The sequence below is a fragment of the Rhagoletis zephyria genome, unplaced genomic scaffold (assembly GCF_001687245.7).
Source record: "Rhagoletis zephyria isolate East Lansing unplaced genomic scaffold, Rhagoletis_zephyria_1.1 Rzeph_scaffold_00375, whole genome shotgun sequence".
Lineage (NCBI taxonomy): Eukaryota > Metazoa > Arthropoda > Insecta > Diptera > Tephritidae > Rhagoletis > Rhagoletis zephyria.
In genome coordinates this window covers 233859-258303 of record NW_016157459.1, presented here as the reverse complement: position 1 = coordinate 258303, position 24445 = coordinate 233859, and the positions used below count along the sequence as shown (strand labels likewise).

At 36.3% G+C, this 24445-nt stretch overlaps 1 protein-coding gene across 1 annotated transcript in view; it reads left to right on the top strand.

The window, feature by feature from the left end:
* Positions 1-598: 598 nt before the first annotated feature.
* Positions 599-24445, top strand: part of LOC108359326 (uncharacterized) — a 25249-nt gene continuing 1402 nt past the window's right edge. The window contains 5 exon segments of the mRNA XM_017611148.1: positions 599-3520; positions 17784-17898; positions 17900-18362; positions 18437-18822; positions 20573-21054. Of these exon segments, the coding sequence (XP_017466637.1) occupies positions 2382-3520; positions 17784-17898; positions 17900-18362; positions 18437-18822; positions 20573-21054 (2585 nt within the window). The 5' untranslated portion in view covers positions 599-2381.

The window sequence follows — 24445 nt, the reverse complement described above, 5'->3', positions numbered from 1 at the left end:
ATGCACATAAGAGAATGAGAGTCGGCACATAACCGCCGATAGCGAAGCGCTACAGCTGCTAGCGAAAAAATGGAAACAGCTTAGCTTTAACCAACCGAGCTGCAGGCATAGTAGGTATTTTGGGGTAATGAGGGAGTTCAAAGAGCGATGTACAACCGTGACAGTTTGACATTTCTTCAACTGCTTTTGGCAGCTGCTTGGGAGAATGAGTGCAACGTGACAAATAAAAAAAAAATGTTTTACTTCAAAGTGCGGTGCCAAATACCAAAAAAAGTGAGTAACAACAACACAACCAAATGGCACAGTGACAACAGAGAAAATCACAACAACTCAGAAGTGCAAATACAGGCGAACTTCTGTTTGTTTTCATTATTTATCGATCATGCGCAGTGCCGATGGTAGGCGAAACTCATTGCAACTTGCTGTCAGACCCAAATATGTTTGTACGAGTACGTATAGGAATGTATGTTTGTATATACGTATGTATGTGTGCCTGTGCCAAAGCATGGAGAACAGAGTGGAAACTTCGCTGACTGACATTTGAAAGCAGCAGCGCAGAGCAATGGAACAAGCAATCGAGCTGGACTGAATTGAATTGAACTGAATTGAATTACAAAAGAGCAGCCAGAGCGCAGAAAGCAAGTCGACGACGAAGACGACATACGAAAAGGCTGGCAGGCTGGCAAAGGCAGGCTTTTGGCCAGAGAAAAAATTTTGAAAAAAGAGATAAAACTAAACAAAATTTTCTACCTTAAATTAATAGTAAAAATATGTAACCAATCACAACGTTAAGCTTAGCGAAGTACGGAAAAAAATGGGAGTGCAAGTTTTCGGTAATAAAAAAAGTAAAGAAGTGTGAAAAATTGCTGCGGAAAATATACATATGAAAAATTCCCCCATGTGAAGTATCGAAGGCATACATATACCGACACACATAAGTGAACGCATACACATAAATAAGTAGTTGAAAGGAATGTGCTGAACGTGTTTATATGTAACTGTGGCAGTTTGCAATGTGCAGTAAAAGCTTTAAAATAAAATTAAAATAAAAACAAAAACTAAAAAGAGAACATCATTCATAGGGAATTTTCTAATTTTTATACGCGAAAAATGTATTCATAAAAAGTGATCAAAAAAATTTCAAAGCATACTTTGTGGCGTTTTAGTGCAGTTGCCTGAAGCACAAAGCAGATAAGCAAAAGAAAATACACGCATACATACACACACAAACAACTGCCAGTGCAGTCGCCGTGAGTACAAAGGATATCAGGCATTTAGGGGACGCAGGCACACATACACATACACACACACACACCCAAACACACTGACGCAGCTATAACAGGGCAACGAACGAAACACAAAACAGGAAAGCCGCACGCAAGTACGATATACATACATACATATAGCAAAAGGCACAGGCGAATCAACGACCAACGTTCAACAGTACGTATGAGTAATCTGGAATTGTCAGCGGAATTGAATTAAAAATTTTGAAGCAGTTGGCCGGAAGGCGCATAGTTCAATGGCATGCAAGGCGGATCAACATTTCGGCGGGTGCTGGCATTGTTGTTACTGTGGCGAGGTGTTTTGTTGTTGTTAGCAGGCAATGCGGTGGCAGCAATAACGAGAACACGAACAACCGCAACCACAGCCACAATCCCAGCGTCGTTGAGACAGTCACATGCAAGTGCAACAGCCCGGCACACACAGAGAACAACAAAGCAAAACGAACGTGCGGTCAGAGAGATATAGCCCGCTAGCTGGCAACACTGGCGACGACTAGCAACGACAACTATTAGTGTGAGCTAACTGAGCAGAAGAAGGAGGTGCAGGCGGAGGAGACGAAAAGCAAGCACCAGCAGCAGCAAAAGGAAGGAAGCAAGGAGACAAATAGCGGAAATTGAAGTATCGTATAGTCAGGAAGTGGTACAAGAGCAGCAGCGGAACTTGTGTGTAGTGAAAGGCAACAAAGGCACAAATTAAAGGATAACTAAAAGAAAAATTAAGATTTTTACCGAAAAAAACACCAATCAATTTAAGAAAACTTTAACAAAAACAAAAAAAAAAAACAAGTCGGCCACAAACAAGTCGGCCACCTCTATTGAGAAAGCAAAAAAATCAGAGCTGTTAAACTGGCACCACCCGTGGTACTGTCCGCCTCGAATACGATAACAATTGAGACAACGACCTCAACATCGTCACCGCAGCACAGCCTCAGTGGTGGTGGCGTCGTCGGCGGCGGCAGCAGTGCCAATGTCTGTGCCAGCTTGGCCAGCATTGGCATTGGCAGCACGCTCTGCAGCAGCGGCGACAGTGGCATTTCCTCGTCGACGCCATCGTTGGTCTCGCAACTCTCACCACCGCCCACCATAATATGCAGCATGCCCGCATCTTCGATCTCGAACAACATCGCCAACGCCATGACACCCATCAGCAGCAGCGTGTGCGCAGCGGTTAGTAGCAGCGCAATAGCGGCTGGACGCTGTAGTCCTATCATAAGCGGTAGCTACGCCGCGCTCACCAATGGGCTGGCGGCCATTTCGGTATCCAGTCACTCGGCCAACACATCTATTTATGGCTGTAGCAGTGGAGGCGTTAGCGGCGGCAGCGCTAATACCAGAAAATCGTTAAGTCCACTACAAAGTCTCTCCATCGGGGGCAGTCTTTCTTCCTATGGTGGTGGTGGTTGTGGTAGCAACAGCAACAGCAGCAGTGGCGGCGGCGGCGGTATAGGCAGTTGTATAGGCAGTAGTGGCGGTGGCGGCAGCAGCACAGCTGGTCTCTCCCTACTCACCGGCAGCAATAGTCACCTAACTAGCATTTCGCCCGCACTAAGCACCAGCACACCGCTTAGCAGCGGCTTTGGGTGCAGCAATAGTATGAGTGTCGTCAGTGGCGGCAATAATGCATCGAGCTACTTGAGCAACATGAAGTTGCTTGGTCCCGCCTCTATTGATTTGGGCACCACACCGCTGACGCATCGCAACTATAGCACCATTAAAGGCTTTAGCTTTCGACGCAGTTTCGATGACAAAATCATATCTCCATTGAGCGTCAATAGCAGCGGCGTTAGCACTGCTGTCAGCGTCGCTGGTAGTGGCATTGGCATGTGTGGCAGCAATATTGGCGGCATTGGCAGCGGCGGCGCTGGTAGCGGCATTGGCAGCCATAGCACCTACTTGACACACCATCACTTCCATACACACTTCCACCATCATCCAACGTCCGCCGGCATGCAGAAGCAATCGTCCATTGATCGTCACACGGGTGGCGGCGGCGGCGGCGGCGGTGGTGTGGGTATAACTCAACACGGGACACACTATCCACTCACTACGTCGCAGTCGTCGACTAAGCTCTCGTATCGCGATGATTTTCTCCAGCAGATTGGCTATTTGCCGACAACGCGCATCTTTAACACCAGCATCGATGAGGACCGACAGCAGGACTTTTTGTCGTTGTCCATGTCGCCACCATTGAATCGTCGCCGAGATATGCCGGCGTTGCGTGGCATCATTAGCCTGTAAGTATGCAATAAATGCTTTCATTAAATGTATATGGACTTAATGGGAGTGCGCAAGTGTGAGCTTGATTGTTTGGAGTGGCTGACTAGTTTATTTTGTTTACCCGTACTCGATATATATGTATGTATATGTGAGGATGATAAAAATTAGTGCTGAAAATTGAGTGTCATCAATAGTTGTTGGTTTAATTACAATTGTGTAAATATTAGGTTTTCAATATTAAGACTAACGGCATTATTCCCACGCCTAAAATTTTAGTACCGAATATAAACACTGTTCCGTAATGCGAATAACAATGCCAATTGCCATAGAGGCATAGTTTTAGGCGCATTAGCTAAAGCAATAGTCATGCTATCGCTCGGTTTTTGTTTGCGAAATTTAATGAAAATGTGCTCGTGAAAAAGTACAGTGATAATCATTACTTTTTTTTTTATAAAACTGCATACTCAAAAATTTAAAAAAAAATCTGGAAAGTAATTTTTTTCCATTGTTGTACAAAGGCAAATTTATATGAACTATGTTTTTAGAAAAAATATTTGTCAACCTTATCAATATGTCGATGTCGTATACTTATAATGAGCACTATATGTTGTATGACAGATTTAGAGATCTGGTGGGAAACGAGTCCAGTTTGGAGAAATGTGCAGAACCTTATATTGGTTTGCAAACGTTGGATATTTTTAGGCATATATGTATATGTATACTTATTTACAGAATTATTGAGCTGTATGTAAATTAAGCATGAAGATGTCCAGAAGAAGAATTGTAATGAATAACTCGTATGCTTATAAATATCAAACACCTCTAGAGAAACATTACGTTTACCTTTTGACCCAAAAGGCCTGTATGCAGCTCTCAAGAAAAGCAAAAACTCCATGTAAAATGACGTTCAAGAAATGGCTAAGAAATTTTCTTGAGTCAAATTTCCTCAAGGCAGTACGCAGTTCTTAAGGAATTTGCTACGCTTGCTACTACTGTTTTCTAAAGTTTTTTATGAAAAAATAGCACAAGGCAACCTAGGTTTGCAACAGAAATATATGTATCAAAAATGTAAAAATATGTATAAAATTTTTTCTTGATCGTTTTCTTGAGAGCTGCATACGGGCAAAACCAACGATATTATTACTTGCGCGAATAGAACTTTATTATTTCTATACATATTTACTACTAGTTCTTCCCCACCGGCTTTGCTGAGTGTCCGATTTATTTCAATAGAACTCAACATACTTAAACTCACCAAGCCCTCTTAGCCTTCAGCCCTCTTTAAAATATTTTCAATCTATAACCTTCCTAAAGTTCTTTCCTCTAAAATATTTTTCAATTACCCAAATTCCTTAATTCAACCAGAATTTTTATATATTTTTATTAAAAAAAAATCGAACTTTAAAGAGGAAAAAATTAAAAATATAATAAATCTGTGATGAAAATCGATGGACTAATAAACAAGCTTTGAATAGTCAAATTAAAATGTGCAATACTTTTTGGTATGAAATAGGAGTAGAAAATAATGTTACTCATACGCCACATCGTACATGGACGCACTTGTACATACTCGTTCATGGCGTATGAGTAATATTTTCCGTATTAAAGTTTGATATATTTTTTTCATTCAAATGAAAATATCTTGGGGAAAATTACCTGATCTAGAAAAATGGTGTACAGATCCGCAATCTACGACACAAATTTAAGTTTAAATGTCTCGCCGTTTTATTGTGTTATTTTAGTGTCCGTACAGTGTTATTAATTGTGGAGCTTCCAAGTTTAGGCATGGACTGTAACAGTAGCTTTTCTTCGTGCTATCAATCATCCTGTCTGCTTAAAGGAATCTGCTTTCTACTGCCATCAGCAAAATTTCTAGATCCACCGAGAAGAATGGTCAGAAGGGGGTGCCGAGTCACGAGAACTCGAAATGATTTTATACTTATGGGTCCAAGCTTAGACGAGCTTTCTTAAAGGGCACTGCAGCCATCTGAACGATTTTAATCGACATTAGAGATAGCCATCAGCTAAGCTTGTAAGACGCTGTACTGATTAGGCGCAATCGCAACTAGCTGTAATAGTGAGCAAACAGAGCTGAAATGATTAAAGTCCTTCAAGTATTCATAGTCAAAATAAAGTCGACACTTTTCTTGAGGGCAAACAAATCTAACCTAAAAGGAACTGTCGCTAACATAGAGAGAAAACGAGTTTAGGATATACATATGTACCTACATACACACTGCATTATTGCATTCACTCCACGACGGTTTTAGGAAGTAAGTTAAAAGATTAACACGCGACGCGCACATACGGGTATTTATGCAGAAAAACCGGTCAAAAGTCAGATTTATCAATTGTTGCAAATGTCCAGTAAAAGATATTATTCCTAAAGCTAAATAACCATGGACCGTAACCGTTATGATTTTTATAATAAAAATCATGAATTAATCGGTATTTTGTGATTTTTTTTCTTCGATAATTTTTTATCGTTTTTTTATGATTTTTATTGTTTCGATCATTTTTTAATCGTTTTTTGTGATCTTTATTTTTTGATCATCTTTAATCATATGTATATTATGATTTTTATTTTTTCGATCAAAAATAACAGTTATTCGTAGTTTTTTTGTAAGGTGTAAATCGAATGTGCACAGATTATGCTTAAAAATAATTTTTACAAGTTTTTACTTGAGTACTTTCGTATTAAATATACCAGTTTGGGTACTAAATACTCAAATACTTAATATTTAGAGACGTCTAATATTCAAGTAAACAAGACTTAGGTATTTAGGAGTTGCTAAATACTCAAATAAAAAAAATTAGCTATTTAGGAGTAAATCAGCGATATCTCTTTAATCGCGATTCCTTTAATAGAGCACTTATTAGCATTTCTAAACCGTTATATTTGTGTGTGTATGCCAAAAACATGGTCGGAACACCACTGCCTCGTAATAGGTCCATCCTCCGAGCACAAGTTGCTTTAAAAATTATACTAAAGGCCGCTTTCTCAAGTAGGCTTTTAAATTTATCTGCCCTCTAAACATAAAATGTATTAAATATTTATTATATATGTATACATTATACATTTTATTCTCTAAATTGTGTTTGAATGCGAGATTTAAAAAACTACCTAGGAAAATGGCCCTAAGCCTTATAAGGAGGATCTAAATATCGCAAGTAGAAATCGGAAAACTCTTTCATTGTTTTTTCGCTGAAGAAATGAACGAAGTATGTATGCAAAAGTTATGGATAAGTTAAGTACTAAGAAAAGGGCATAGTTTATTTAAGAAACAGTCTTATATTCCAAAGAAAAGCATGCGATGGAAAATGTTCACTTAATAAAAATTATNCGGATCTAAATATCGCAAGTAGAAATCGGAAAACTCTTTCATTGTTTTTTCGCTGAAGAAATGAACGAAGTATGTATGCAAAAGTTATGGATAAGTTAAGTACTAAGAAAAGGGCATAGTTTATTTAAGAAACAGTCTTATATTCCAAAGAAAAGCATGCGATGGAAAATGTTCACTTAATAAAAATGATCAAGAATGATAGAATACAAGATTGCGCCGATCAGAGAGGATTTTTGAGAATAACTTTTGTGTGACGTGCGAGAGAGAAATGCCAAAACGTGAGCGAGAATGGAAGAAGAAGAAAAAATGTTGCAAGGAAAACGTAAACAAGTTGCACCAGTGTGACGTCATGCAAGCAACGATTCTGTCAAATTCAGTGCAACCTTTGTATTCTCTCAATCGTGAAAAATTATGGTGTTCGCTACCATCCGCTGACAAAATCGTAGAAGTGGTCGTGAAATGTTATTACGATCGCAGAAGCTGAGGGAAGGTAAATAATAGAACTTGTGGTTAAAAATCGAGCAACCGGAGAGGCGAAAGTTTTTTTCAATTTCCCCTTAAAAAAAAGCAGAAAATATGCTTTAAGGCTCTTAATGATNATGCAAGCAACGATTCTGTCAAATTCAGTGCAACCTTTGTATTCTCTCAATCGTGAAAAATTATGGTGTTCGCTACCATCCGCTGACAAAATCGTAGAAGTGGTCGTGAAATGTTATTACGATCTCAGAAGCTGAGGGAAGGTAAATAATAGAACTTGTGGTTAAAAATCGAGCAACCGGAGAGGCGAAAGTTTTTTTCAATTTTCCCTTAAAAAAAAGCAGAAAATATGCTTTAAGGCTCTTAATGACCCATTAATTTAGTTCCAGCGCCAATCCTTAGGTTTTCTCCAATGGCCTATTGGACTAGATAAAGGTACTATTTATTCGCCGAAATTCGTTAAAAAAAAATCCCATTCCACCCTATGTGGCTAACACCCCTTACGTCCACTTTTTAATTTCTGAAATATAAAATGTACATTTAAATTTTGAACTCTGACTGACAGGTTCACAAAAACTGACAGGCAATCAAATATACTATATGCTACAATAACAAAAGAATGAGCTAAAGGGAAAACTACCAACTGACTACCTCCTCGCATTCTGTACAAAACGTACAAAAAGGTATGTGGGCAGGAGGAGGTAGTGGGTTTCGCTTTGCCGCTAGCGTTAATTGAAATGCAGCCAGAAAGTAGTCACCATCTGAGCAATGTAAATAAATGAATTTGCGAATAAAAATGAAAATAAACAAAGCATATTCAATTTTCGCGTCACTAACAAAAGCAACACTGTGTAACAAAAAAATGTTTCAAGAGAACGTAGACGGATCTGGTATAAAGTATTTGCTTATATGTACTCGTAGGCACATATGTATATGCAAACAAATGTATGGATGTATGTTTGCGAAATATGAGCGCACGTGCAAACAAATAACTAAAGGTACATTAGGGCGGGTCAATTTGTATGGGAGATTTTGTCGACTATACACGTTTAGCACAGAAAGATTCTATGTATATTTCTAAGCAAATTTGACGAAGAAACCGTGGTTCTAAAATCAATGTAGAGTTTGCCAAATTGCGAAAATAGATTAGGTATTAAAAATCACTATGTTCGTTAAGATTTTAAAAAAGTTTGCCACCTAACTACAAAACATTTTTCTATCAGTAAAGAATATATTGAAAATAGTAGTAGCAATATTGGTATCAAAAGAAAGAGGTCTGAGAAAGCAGTATGTATAAATTTTTTATTGGGGTTGCCACCTATTTAAAAACTTAAATAAGGTTAAATATGTAAGTTAAATAAAATAATATAATATGGGTTGCAAATGGTATTCAGAAATCACTACATTCGTTAAGATTATAAAGGGGTTGCCACCTAACTACAAATAATATTCATTTGGGTATCTAATATTAGTAAATATTAAAGTATTGATTCATGTTGTGAAAGCGCCGATCTATTTTATATGTTCCTCAAAGCAGAGGAAGCGGAGCAGTAGTTCGCATCTGGAACCATTCGGCTACAGCGTCCAAGCGCTGCCATCTAGAAAGGTTAAAAAAGTGAATGAATGAAGTTATACTGTCAGCAAAATACATAATATCTATGCCAACTGGAAAAAAGTTGTGCAATAGAATTCTGCTGTACAAAATATATTTTATAAGGGGTTGCCAGCTACTTAAAAATTTAAGATAGATTACATGCATTCTTAAGTTAAGCTGAGTATGTAACAATATAATCATATGAAAAGAAAACTTTTTAAGAACTTGGACAGATGGAAGAACTTGATCATACCAAAGAGGGTTGCCACCTATTTAAGAACAAACGTATTTAAAGAAATCAAGTAAGTTACATAATATAATATGTATTGGTGTAATACGCAAGAATTTGGAGTAAATTTTAGTCCAAACATATTTATGAGTAAGGTTGCCACCTAAGCAAAATTATTACACTTAAAAAATTTTGTTAAATATGTGTAATAATTCCCTAAGGGTATAAAATAAAATGTGTGTAGGGTTGCCAACTATAACAAAGCTATCTAAATTTAAGAACTTTTTTACTTGCTCGTACATACTTATGTATTTATGTATGTTGAAGGCAACATTCTTATTCCGAAATACATGTATAACCAAGTCTATAGAGTTACCTCCTAGCTAATGGTTTTATTAGTGAACCCTGGCAACTTGCATCGATTATAAATACTCGCATGTGCAATGAATTGTTTTTGAATTTGGCGCATAGCCAGGGGAATTTTCACTTATTAAGAGTGAGAAAGTATGAATGCGTGAATATAAAATACAAAACCTACATACATACATATACAAATTTTTGAACTTTTAAGCGTAAGCCAACCGCCAGAGGGCGCTGCATACACTCATTTTAGTGGAGGCCAATGCTGTTTTGCCCTCGACAAAGTAATCTATGCCAACTATGTTGTGTTGTGGAATTGCTACAAACATACACGTATGCAAACAAATGTAGTCATTGGAACCGCCTCTGTGTTGTTGTGTAGTATGTTGAGTTGATGACGCCAACGTTGACTGACTACATATAAAATGCACACACAAAGCGCATAGATGTGACCAGTGTTGCCAAACGTCGGCTTTTCCTGGGCATTTTGTAGGTTGGTAGGCTAGATTGGATTTTGATAGGTAATATGGTTGTAGGACCCATTGTCACACATGCGGCACTGGCCTGGTTACCACAAGCTACGCAAGTAAAGGCGGTTTCCACCTTTAGCAAGCTGCACCGACTGGTCCGCATGGCCATTACAGGAGCTATGGGCTCCTGTCCAACGGACGCCCTTGGTGTCAATACAGATATCCCTCCTTTGTCAATTCTGTTTGAAAAGAAGCCTGCTGGAGCGCCCTACGACCGATCAATATGATCAGCAAGAAAATTTGGGATCTTCGGGGTCATTTGGAGGTTCTAAAGCCATTACTGGATAGTCCCGAGTTATCCTTCTACAAACCCTACAAGGTTAGAATTCCTGAAAGGGACTGCCGTGAAATGATACTAACTATGATTGACGAAAAGTCCCGAGCATGGTATACCGACGGATCAAAGATGGACGACGAGAGTACCAGGGCAGGCGTATGTGGACCAAAATTCCAGATAGTATGCCAATCTACACATACCCAACTATATTTCAGGCGAAAGTATTCGCAATCGAAGTCTGTGTAGAAGGGCAAATAAATAATAATATGGATGTGTAAAGAGACAAACATTTGTGTAAGTCTGTGTAGTAAAATTAATTGTTATAGGTAGTTAATTTATTTTATTGTACCAGCTGTGATTTAGTTTTTTTTTAAATGTTATGTTATCTACATTTTTAATAAACTTGACATTAAAAAAAATATTAGAAAATTTTGATAGGTTTTGATTGATTTTGGTAGGAAGTTTTGATATGACAAAAAAAAATGGCCGTGGCAACACTGTATGTGACTATGACAACGATGACGACGCTGGCCACTCTAGTGAACCATACTGCCGCGCGACCTACGGTCTACAGCCAACAAATGGGTGCTGCTGCGCGCGTTTCATAGGGATGGCGCTGGTGACGATGGTGCTGCTGATGGTGGTGGTGTTGGTGGTGTATGCATTGCTATGCGCAGCTGTTTTTGTTTTCACACATTTCTCCGACCGCTTTGCGTAGAGACTTCCTTTGCCTTTGTCACAGCAGTGGGCAACTATTTTTACACAAAGCGGCGTAAAGTGTACTCGTATATGCAATATAATATATTTTCTTTATTTTTCTTATATGTATACAAAATTCACAAATTCACTGTTGTGGCCGCTCTCACGCGCTGCCTGACTGCTGATGGCAAAACAGTTTTCGTTGTTGTGCGGCTAGAATTGACGGCATTTTTAGCAAGTATTACGAAAAACTGTTGGAAATGACGTGCGAAAAAATAAAATTAAGAAAAATTTAAATACAATGCTAAAATAAAATGAAAAAAAAATGAAATAAATAGAAATGCGAAATAAATAACGACAAAACGAATAACGCGACAAGCTGAGAAGCATAAAACGCTGGCGCAATAGAAACAAAAATAATATATAAAAAAACATTAAAAGAAGCACAACAAAAAAAGCCGAGAGAAGTGATATTAGAATTTTATTAAAAACAGCTACTACTTCTCATAATTTTCGGTGCTTGGTCGTGCGCGCGTACACATATCGTTGAAGGCGCTGGCATTGGTCAAATCGCTCGAAAGCGCACATTATGTAAGCAGGATTTTTTGCGGATACTTTGCGGAATACGGGAAAAAAATATATTAAAAAATATTGCGCTTACAACATTTATAACGGTGTTAAATTCGAAATTGATTTTTTTTCTTTGACAGCGGTAATATAAAAAACGCGAGCATTCGTAAAGTGATTGCAGCTAACGATCCTCGGGTGCATACGAAATTGCGAAGAATGCGTCAACGCACAAAGACAAAAAAAAAAACAAAAAACAACCTTCGACAATCAAAAAAAAATATGCATAAATAATTTTACTGAAAAGGCTAACTGTTTAACACAATAACGTAAATTGTTTTCACGCAAACTAACGGTGCACAAATGTAAAACTTATAATTATTTATGACTAATATGCACATATGTATGAAAAGTAGCAAGTGTATGCAATAAATAAATAGCTAATTAAAATAATAATAACTTCAGCGCAGGCGGTTTTCGATGTGAATTTCAATAACAACAAAAAACAACAACAATAATAACAATAACAATAAACTGCGTCGTTGCTTAACGTAAGCGCCAACGTCTGTCAGCATATCCTATAAGTGGAAGAAAAAAGTGAAAAAATGTCGAGAGTATTACGGCAAAGAAAATTTCACAATAAGTGCATAGAGTGAAAAGTGCACAGCACGCATAAACATTAATCTAGATACATACAAATGTATATGCACCTCTCTGCATACATACATAATACCTACATACATTCAAGCAAAATAATGAAATGATAAAATGCATTTTCACCTTCTAGCCGGCAACAAAAGGATGGCGTACAGTGGAATTTTTACAGAAAATTAGTGACTAAAATTTGAGCTTCCTTTGTCTATGTATAAGTTTAAACCCTGCGAGAAATTTTTGAATTTCTATTAATCTAGCGATGTGTTAAGTTCTAATAACACGGTTAACCTAAAAAAAAAAGCATACCACAGGTTTCTCGAAAACGGTTATAACGATTTTGTTGAAATTTTGTATTCGGTTTTAATCTAACCATCGGCCGATTACCGAAGCCCAAGCCGTTGATTTACTTGAAAATTAAGTAAATCGATTTTTTTCAAAAAATAAGCCCCATCTTTCTCGTGTTTATTAACAAAAAATGCAAATTTTCATAAAATAATTGCAGTGACAGTTCCGTTTCTGTGCATAGTCATTCTTATGTAGCAAATATATGTATTTGTTTATATGAACTTTAATAATATAAAATGGGAAGTGATTCAAAAATCCTCAATTTAGATATATTTTTGAGTGGAGTTGCCTCTAGGTTGTTCGAATATTAGGCCTCTTTTAAAACCCGTTTTCGAGTTATTCGAAAAATTGCTATTTGAAAAAAAACCGGGTTCGGATTTTGAAGTTAAGAAAAAACCGGATAAACCGGTCTTAATTTACATAGTTATCATACAGTGAAAATTATTCTTATGTTGGCATGAAGTCATGACAACAAATTACAATAAAACTGTTATCAGTAAAGATTGATTTTATTTAGAAAAGAACAAAGCAAAATAAGTTCAAAATTTTTTTTTAAATCAAAAGTAAAACAAACTTTAACTTCTTTTAATAGTTAATTCCATTTTTTCTGAATTTTTTTCGGATTTCAGTAGTGCTCTTGCCGCCGTAGCCGAGTGCTTAGATGTGCCTACTGCCACTTGGGAGGTGCACGGTTTAATTTCTGGTCCCAGCAACATCAAAGAAAGTTTTTTCTTTTAGCGGTGCGAGTGTACTTCTGCCATAAAAAAGCTTCTTCGGAGGTGGAGTATAATTTGTGTCAGAGCATCAAGAAGCAGAACACGAATTATAGCGGAAGCTTGGCCAAACACGTCGAAAACATTTAAGCGGCAAACATTAATTTATTGGAATAAAATATGATATACTGTACATCCCCAAATAACCTGGGAAACTTCGAAAAATTCGAAACTTTTTTTGAGGCCAAGATTTGTATGAAATGGAAAAAAGCGGTTTGTTCGACAAAAAATCCGGTTTATTCGATATTCGAAAAATCTAGATATCTAAAAAGCCGCCTAGAGATATGCAAAAAACCGGTGGTAACCAGTTTGGTATTTTCTATCGTATATGTATTAATTTAATTTTTTGTTTAGGTAATTGATATTCAATATTACTCTCTCAGGTTGGAGTCTGACCGATAAATCAGCCAATGCCGAGCCTAGTATCGGCCAAAAGGATCGGCTTAGGCTTAGAATGAGGTTATGTTATTTTATTATGTTTTTCTTTTATTTTTTTCTTTTTGTTTGTTATTATAAAAGTTTATAAAGGCATTTGTTCTTGAAATTAATTTGTATTTGCATTTAATCGGACCAAGCATCAGTCGATTCTTTGCATAAATTCCTGATTCTTGACATAAATTGCATCGAAAAAGGTAATATTTTAAAATTAAAGCTATCCAATTTACTTTATTTGATACCCAAGCCTTGGAAAAAAATATGCATTCGGAGCAAAACCGTTCATTCGAATTTCAAAAATGGGATGTAAAATTAAAGCGCAAGATGTGCAAACTGGTTTTATTTTTTCGAAAAGAGTTACCACCTGATGAAAAATTAAATTCAAATTATTTAGTAATCAATGCCACCAAATCCAAATTGTTCGCTCGATTTTCTAAAATGAGGCGTCAAACTAAAAGCCTTGCACTGCAGATGTGCCATAAGGTTTTACTTTTTTGAAAAGAGTTGCCACCTTTTAAAAAATTATATTCAGATTATTAAAAAAAAATAAATCAATTATTACAAACTGGACATCAAACGAAATGGTTTCGAAAAGCTTTGTTTCTTAGCTGAACTATAGAAGGGTTGCCACCCGTTTAAAAACTCTTATTAGGTAAGAGAAATATGTACAACCATATGGGTGGAGAAGCTCGGCCAAACATTAACATATGTGTAAGCGCCAATCTATTGTTAGTATTATCAATCGAAGGGAGTTTGAAATTTTTAACAATGATTAAGCTTGAAAATACTTTTGAAGAGGGCTGCCACCTGGTTGAAAGGTCTAACTCAATTAAACAATTCAAAAAGTATATGAAATATAAAATACCATAGTCCAACGGAAGAAGGTTAAGAAATCCTTACTTTGAACACTTCGAATGTTTGAAGAGAGTTGCCACGTGCNAATTAAACAATTCAAAAAGTATATGAAATATAAAATACCATAGTCCAACGAAAGAAGGTTAAGAAATCCTTACTTTGAACACTTCGAATGTTTGAAGAGAGTTGCCACGTGCTTAAAAAGTTACATTCATATTATTCAGTAAGTTGGATGAATTATTAAAAGATGGGTATAAATCGAAATGGGTTTCAAAGGTATTTATTCCTGACCTTTATTTAGGACTGTTGCCCTTTGTTCGAGCAATCAGATTTGAACTAGCTCATCAGTTTACTTTCGAAAAGGAATTTCAAAAATGAGAGGTCAAATTCTAGACCTTAGCCTTTAGATAAAGTTTTATTTTTTTAATTAAGAATTTTTTTCATCGGTATAGGGTAATTTGAAATTCTATGAAAATGAAAACATGCACAATGCGAGATTGCTCTTCACTCAGAAACGGCTGCACAGTTTTGATGAAATATGGCATTCGGAATGGCATTGAATTTTGGGCGTTTTAACGCCATGCGGGTTTACTAGTAACTTATATTACGGCTTGGTCGCCAAAAACCACAATTTCTACTCTGATAGTTTAGCAATAAAATAAAGCGATCTGAAAATAGTTGAATCTAATTCCTGTACACACTGTACGTACCTTATCAAAGCATTATACGGCGTGATATAAAAAATATGTGCAAAAAAATCGATTTCATTCTATATAGTCACCGATAAAAATGATATGAGCAGTTTAATAACGATTATAATAGCGAAACATTGATAAAACACAAGCTATCATAATGTACGATATTCAAACGATGCTGCACAAAATCGCATTAACTCTCCAACACCAGCTTAGCGCGCTCATTAGCTCCTCAGTATCCGCACAGAACACTTGTGAGCGCGTGGACTTCTATGACTTCGCCGCACCATCATCCGCGCTTGAAATATGTCGACCAACAGACGCGCCAAGCTGGAAACAGCTACATGCACTATATAAACGCTACTATGCGCTGCTCATGCACCACATCTGGCCCACACTGCTGCTCGCGATGCAGCACTGCTACGATGCCTATCAGAATACTGTGGAATATTGCACCGCATGCAGCACTCAACTGGTACATTGGACCTCACTGCTCGCCAGTGATCCCCTATTTATGTTCGCGATCAAATTTTGCGCGCTATTGCTCTTCCTCTTTCTCATGCATTGGATTAAATCAGCGAAAGCGCCGCTCGCAACTCCAACGGCAGCGACATCACAACTCTTAACTGCAGCTGCAACGAATTGGCCGCCTATAACCACCGAAGATCGCATTGAGGTACTGGAAGTGGACGCTCTAAATGGTGATACCACAACAACACCAGCGTCTTGTATTACACCCACCGTGACGCGTGAATTGGTTTGTGATTTCAATTTTGTATCGCCGTCAGAGTTGCGCGCAGCGCTGGAGACCGCCAATCAGCGGATGCTTGAGATTGAGGAAAAGCGTCGCCGCAAACGCATCACCAAGAAACGGAAATGCGTTTCAGCGGGTCCTATATTGATTGCGATCCGTTCGAAGAAGACGCATCACAAGCATAAGAAAGCGCGTGAGGAGGAGATGAAATTGAAGCAGCAGTTGGAGTTTAAACAGCAGCAGCTGATACATCAGCAACAACTCGAGCTGTTGACACCACCAAATGCCTCACCAGCGCGTCCGATATATCTGTCGCCGTCGCAGGAAGATGACAACTTCTTGCCAGTTCGTTTGGAGCCGTTGGCTGTGGGTGGCGCTTCATTTGAAATCGAAATGGATACAGAAATGGAAGCAGAAATTGTATCTTTGATGTGTGTGTGTGTTTGTTTATGTGAGATTGCTCTCCGATTGCTTGCTATTAGCGAGTAGTGCTTGGAATTAACTAAATAATGACAGGTTTCCATTTGGTAATGACAAAAAATGTTTTAATTTAAAAAAAAATGCATTGTGGAAACGAAATTGTGGACCATTTTTTAAGTGCCCGACTTTTTAATGCCCAACTTTGTCATTCAAATTTGCGTCATTTAATGCCTAGTGGAAATCCGGCATAAGTTTGTAATTTTGGTTCATCGGGTATGCAGTTTTGTAGCGAATGCAGTTTTAGTGGAAGTTTCAAGTGGCTGTAAAATAGATTGATTTTGCCGAGGTTGTTTGACATTGTCCCGAAAGAACTCGAAACACTTTAACTCTTATCTGCTGCGCGAAAACAGTGTTAAACCCAGCAAGGCCGAAATTTTACTTTCCTGCACCCTTTTTAAAATGAGTTTTTCCCTACTCTCCGCCGAAATTCTTTTCGTTATGGAAGACAATGCCGTAAAGAAAGATTTTGAATCGTTTGACGAAAACCATTACTGCTTTATAGGGCTGCAAGACAGCTGTGTGGGGACGATAGTGACTAAAATCGTATATAGTCCGACTACCCAAAAGTATAGTCCGCATATCCAAAAGTATGGTCGTTGTTTGGTGGCCATCGTTAGACAGGCGAAAACTTCGAAAAAAAATGGAATCATTGAAATTAGGAAATAGTATGTTTAAGTGTCTACTCGCAGTAAGACCCCATGACTTCTTTAGATCTTCTTCCTAAATTTCTAGTTTTGCACTTGGATCCTTTCAAGCAACGAAAGGGAAATCTCTAAAGAAGAATACGCAATATCTTCTATTATTTTTTACGGATGGCTTAAAGCTATTCCAAAAATCTTTTCATGAAATTTTAGTCTTTGGCGTCCGATATCTGGGTCCATGGAGCAATACGATTATTCAAACTTTACAGTGGTTTAATAGCAACTTTCAAAAGGTAGAAAACGATATCTGATATTTTTTGCGGCGAGATTTTCTCTAAAATTTTACAATCTTAACCACTGTGGCTATGTTTGAATGAAAAAAATCTACGTCTAATCCCTATTGTTATTTATTAGAGTTTCTGTATCGGATATAATTTTTATTTAATCTTTGATTTTCCAAGCACTACTCAAAATTGTAATGGCTTTTATTTGCCCTTTCCTTTTGCAATGCTTTATTTTCGTATAAAAATATTTCGACAATGAACTAATTTTGGTCATCCATCGTTCACAGTTCCGAGCCTCGGGGCACAATGAGCACCACAGAGGAAATTTATCCTGATTCACCGGATAGTAGCCTATATGGTTCGGATGAGGAGCAGGAAGATCCGTCACAATATTGTCGGGGAGGTNTCCGCTAGAGAGGAGAAATACGTCGCCCTTAAGGTGGTTAAGAGTGCACCGCATTATATCGAAACTGCTGCCGATGAGATACGTCTGCTCGAAGCCATACGCGATGCGGATCCACTCGATATGAAACGTGAACGTATCGTACGACTGCTTAATCACTTTACGATACGTGGCGTTAATGGCAAGCACTATTGCTTGGTTTTCGAGGCGCTTGGTTGCAGCTTGTACAAATTGATTGTGAAGAATAACTATCAGGGCTTAGCCATTGGGCAAGTACGCAACATTATCAAACAAGTGCTGGAAGGACTCGACTATTTACATACGAAATGCAACATTATTCACACGGACATCAAGCCAGAGAACATATTGCTGGTGATCGATAATGAGTCGGTGGTGAATCAGCAAATTGACGATGAGATAGCAAGCTTGCGCGTGAAGGGTGCAGACTTCCCGGATTCATATAGTATGAATGCAATAGAATGTTGTTAGATTTTTTATTTTTAATTATTTTTTATTTATTTTTTCCTTCAACCACAGTTAGTTCCATTGAGAAGCAAGCGAAGAGCCGCAACAAATGGCCACTTATCGATACGAATGCCTCGACGACAAACAGCACGGGCACAGCTAATAATTCCTCCACTTCATCCACACCGCTGCCCAACACTGCTGTGGCTGCGCTCTCTATGACCGGTGCAACAATATCGGCGCTTAGTAAGGACGATACGAATTCGACATTGAATACAAATACCACCACCTCTTCGTTAACATCTAAATACTCGTCCAGTTTGATAGGCGAAAATGATGGCTTAGGTGGTGTTCGCACGGGTACAGACAGTCCTTCAATCGGCGGTGGCGGTTCAACTTACACGACAACGGGCAATATGAATAATCGTTATCGAGCGGAGAAGAAAATCACTGCCAAGGTAAGTCACTGATCTCCACTAAGTTTTGTAAATTAGATTAATGCCGTTATTCAGTATGCAGTCTCTAGTCACTAATAAATACTTTTCGTGGTGAACATCGATTTTGAGACTAGTTGGTGTTCAGTAAGTTGTCGTATGGCTTTGTCATTTGGCGCTGAGCAGGTCGCAAAAAGAAAGATATGGAAAAAAGACAATTGCTTTCTATTTACCCTAAAAAGGCGAAAACTAGATTAGAAAAACACGTTTCATAAAATTTAAATTAAATAAAACAAAATGTTTTTCTTTTTAAAATAATAAAGTCTAAAATCTAAAAGAAAATTAAATTAGGAAAAAATAAATAAAACAGAAACAAATCCGCTGCCTGAGTATTCGGATCTCAAAAATGGCACGCTAGTGCTTTGTGCACGCAAAATGACATACAGCTGCGAGTAATAAAATAGTAGCAAATTTCAAAATGATATTGTTTGCAACTTATGTTTATTTATTTACGTTTAATAAATTTCATATAAGATATAGTTCGATCTATAACAAAAACCACATAAATCAAAGTTTCAAAGCTTGCACAAAAATCCCAAAAATTAATCAAACTTCAAAAAATTATCATTACAATTTGAAACTTTTTATTCCGTATTTTTAGAAAATTTCCGAGTGTGCAATTGTGTAGCCCATTCAATGTTTTTACAGTGCAAGTGCAAGTTGAGGGTGTGGAACATTTTCTTCCATATAAAAATAGATTTGGTTCATATGGAAGAAAATGCGCAACACCTTCGGCAAAAAAAGTTCTAAAAAATCAAAGGCCACATTTAGTGACATAAAACTCGCACTTTTTACTTCAATTTAATGGGCTAAACAACTGCATATTCGAAAATTTTCTACAGATTCTGAATAAAAAGTTTGAGATTTTTATGAACAGTTTTTGAAGTTTGATTAATTTTGTTTAATTTTGTTTAATTTTGTACAATCTTTGAGACTTTTACTATGTGTGTTGCTACTATTTCATTGCTCGCAACTGTACATATGTACATAACCATTCATCACCATTTGCAACACGCTATCAGGTGACTGCCTCTATTTGTTTTCATCAAACATCTCTGGTGAACTTTTTGTAATTTTCTCTTACTGAATACCCAAATCGTCTCTAGTCACAAAAAGAGTCACTTATAGTCACTGACTTATTGCATTCTAAGGAAAATACCTACATACATATACAGTACATGCTGATACGAAATATTTAAGCTAATTATTAAGAAAAAACCTGCATGCTTAGTTATGCTTGAAAAAAAAAAAACATAAACCATCATCACTCATATCCCCGACTTTCTTTAAATTTTCAGTTTACCTATTATTTCTTATGATTTTTACGCCTCACTTATGCACCTGCAAAGCCGCCACCACTTGTCATAAACAACTACTACATACGCAAATAGTAAATTTTCCCTCGCACAAAAATCTGTCATCTCACTTCTTTTACTGAGCGCGCCTACTACTTTGTCAAGCACATTAACGCACTTGCTTTCAATCACGCCCCAATAATTGCTTAACACACTTATAATACTTAAGTATTTAATGGTCGGTCACTCACCTAATATACGCCAAACCATTCACCACCACCAACCGTTCACCTCATTCACCTACCCAGCACCCACCCAGCACTTGCCCCACCACAGTAAAATCACCAGCAAACGTTTGTGTCCAATTCGTTTGTTCCTTTTTTCTTTTCGTTTCTTTTTTCCATATATATATATTTCAGTCGGTCGATGGTGACGGCAATATTGGTGACACAACAACCATACCAACAACAACAACAACTACAACTACCACCGAAGCAATCAATGGCATCGAAATATTAAGTTTATTAAGTACAAAAAGCGAAAATATCGACGTAAATAATGCGTCGTCTCCAATTACTCAAAAAAATACCCAACCACAAGAAAAAGCACAAGCACCACCAAAACAACAACAACTATCACACCACCACCACCAACAACAACAACAACAGTTACTACCAACACCACCATCATCATCATCATCGGCACCCACATCACAACAAGCACTTTCACTAGCTTTACCATCAACACAAGCACAATCAGCATCAATACAACAACAGCAACAACAACAACAACAAGCAACATCACAAAATAACAACGAAGATGTTAAAAATAGCAAAAATGCCGATACCGAAAAGGTAACTTTGCTCACCTTCTCTAAAGTTCTTTGTAGATATGTACATATGTATGTACGTACAGGTACATATGTATGTACGATTACATTTAGTAAACTGTACTTAAGCTCTTAATTTATAGTTTTGTGCTGAAAAAAAAATTGCATAATTTTTATTACTATCAGTGGGGCGATTTGCACAGATACTTAAGGGGTTACACCATCGAAATAATAGGTTACATTTTTTTTACATAAACTACATATCGACACATGAGTGTAAGATCGACGTATCTCGGCAGCCAGTTCGAAAACGCCCTATCTCAGAAAACTTTTAAAGAACGCCAGAACGCAGAATTTGGTTGAAGAGCGTCCTATCTCAGCACATTTTCAATAAATTTTCAGCTGAGATAGGGTGTTTTTCAATAAAATTTGTGAAAATTTTTTGTATGACGAAGTAGCACTTTTTGGGAAGGGTAATTCTCCATAGTATTTCAAGGCTGATATTATTACACTGTAAGGAAAATTTCAAGTTTTAAATTACAACAGACAACGCCGAAATACGCAAACTTAATTTTGGGTCCTAGATTACAGATCTATATACCGTCTTTCTAGACCAGATCATTTTCTCAAGATATTTTCATTTTAACAGGGAAAAAAATTAAAAATAATTTTTTTTTGTAAATTCTTTTGCTTCGTGTAAAGCCTGTTATTTTACAAAAAACATCAAGCTATCAACGAAGAAAATTGATTGCTAAAAAATTGATTAAAGCTAAATGAAAATGCGTAACAATTTCTTTTTTAAGAAATATGACCAGGAAAGAATGTTACTCATACGCCATGTAAAATGAACTATGTATTACTGAAATATGAACTATTCTATACATTTCTAACTACAGAAGTATTTTAGTTTTTGGAATGGGGAAGCGCTTAAAATATGCTTAAAACTAGGGTTGCCAACCGTACTATAATACATAGTATTGTACTATTTTTTGGGTCTGCGTACTATATACTGCTGGAAAAAAATATAGTATGCAAAAATACTATATTTCTTCAATTATACATATAAATATATTTCACTGATTTGTAAGAAAGAAATGTTTTAAAATCGATGACATTTATTCTAAAATATTAGTATTAAAATAAATAAAATAAAACAGATCGAAAATGGCAACATGTTTAAAAATACTTGGAAAGATTTACCAAATTTACTTAAATATATTTCGCGTATGCCCTCTATTTCTGCAACCTCGGCATTCACAGGAAGAGGTTTTTTTTATCAAGATTTTGAAATAGTGAGATGAGCAAATATCTCACCAATAAAAATTAACTTTTGATTTATATTAATTTAAATATTGATATGATATCAAAGAAATATATTTTTTTTTATATAGGAAATGCATAAGAAAGATAAAAGATGTACACTTAAAAAGCATTTTGACTTCTTCTTAAAGAAAATACTATATAAATATATTTTATGTGTACCAATTTTTTTTAAATTTTTTTGAAAAAGTGCTATAAATTTCTTAGAAAATGTTGGCAACCAACTTAAAACTGATAGAATTTTTCAAGCGAAAAGATATTAAATTTTTATTTTTTTTTCCAGGGTGGTGTAACCCCTTAAATCCTAAGTAATAGTATCTATTGTGCTATAGCGTACTTTAATTTTCCTGTCTGTAGTCCTATTAGAAGCCGGCGTCTATTAGCTTTTCATCGGTTGCCACTTTTCCTCTATGCTACTTATTTATTTGTATTCGTATTACTTGGTTTTGATTGCAGCAATGCTCTTTATAATTAGTGATGCTTACGCATATTTGTATTTAGCATAAACGTTTTATAACTTTGAGTTCGCTAAGATCCATTTTAATTGAATTTCGTAAATTGCTTAAACGTCCTTACTTTCCGCATTGGCTTGGTAATTTGTTAAATGATAATATTTAGCTGTAGAAAAAATACCGTCATTGTACGTCAATGAATTCAATGAACCTCTGTTGGCCTGCTCAGACGATCTGAAAAGACAAGTGTGCCTCGACACTTCGCAGTTCGAAATACATAGCAAACACTTGAGAAAATTACAATGTTAATGAGTAATGTCAAATTGCTGGGTGGCTGTACTTTACCAAGGGCTAGATGGATAACCCGTTATAAATAAGCTGGTGCCACTGACTAACTAAATAAAGAGTTTTACGACCTAACAACGTATTAAAATTACTTGGCTGTATTTTCGTGCATTTTGCAGAAAATCTTCCTTGGTAATGTGGCCCATTTCACGCTCGGCGGCTATGTTAATAAACAAAACTGGCCGTTGATAATTTCTCTAGTTTTGGTTCAAAAATAGGTTAAGTTAATACAAAATTAGCAACCGTAGTTGTCTTCCGAACGTATGTATGTAGTTAAATAAATAGTATCTCTATTTTAAGGCTTGTGCTGTGGTTTTCTTTTTTTTTCTACTTCCAAAGTTTTTTTTCGATATTTCTGATTCCTTTTGTGATGCATTTGGAAAATATTTATAAGTTTAAATAACATAGTTGCTTATAGACAAGTTGCATTTGGAGGAGAAACCTTTTATAATCTTGCGTAAAAATGTTTGATTGAAATATTTGATTTTTCAACATTAAGTTTAAATCGAAACATGTATACATAGCGATAAATATATGTACATATTAGAAGTTTAAAGAAAATTTTATTACTATAGCAAATTTCGACGCGAAAATATTTGCTAGCATTTAAGTATGTACATAGATCTTCAACTGTCATATGTTTGACTTAAAAATTTGCGTTTTCTTTAAATTATAAAAATTATAAAAACTTGTTCCTTCAAAATTACTTACAAACAAGATAAGTAAGCGCTAATTCAATTGAATAGAAGCAATATGTAGTACAAATTGATTGATTCTCAAAAGTATTGATATAATTCATTTTGTCGTGAAAACATGCCATTACCAACTAGTTTGTAGTGATTGCTTATTGTTTGTTAATGAGAGACGAAAAGTATGTAAATACAATACACTACAACTTGTTTAGTAAAAGTACTATTCAAACAAAATTTTCATTATTATCGATTTCAATTTCGTATTTAGCACTTTTAATAGACTCTTTTTTTATAAATTTAATGCTAAATAATTTTGAATCGCTTAAATATTTCTTTTTGTTTGTTTTTAAAACTCTGCCTAACTACTAGCACTACCCCTCATGCCATTTCCAAACCAAACTTAATCCTATCATAAAATCCCAATAAACACTTACTGCATGCATGTTGCAAAAATGAAGTTAACTCTTGAGCGTTTTACAAAACTTAAAAAAAAAATTAAGAAACCAAAAAAAAAAAAATGAGACTTAGCTTTGTTTTCGCCTTTATTTATATATGTATATATCTATAGTAAATACATAAATATTCAAGGGGTAGTAATTCAAAAGCGTTGCCAACTTAGTTAATCATACATATATGTACTATAAGTGTGTATAA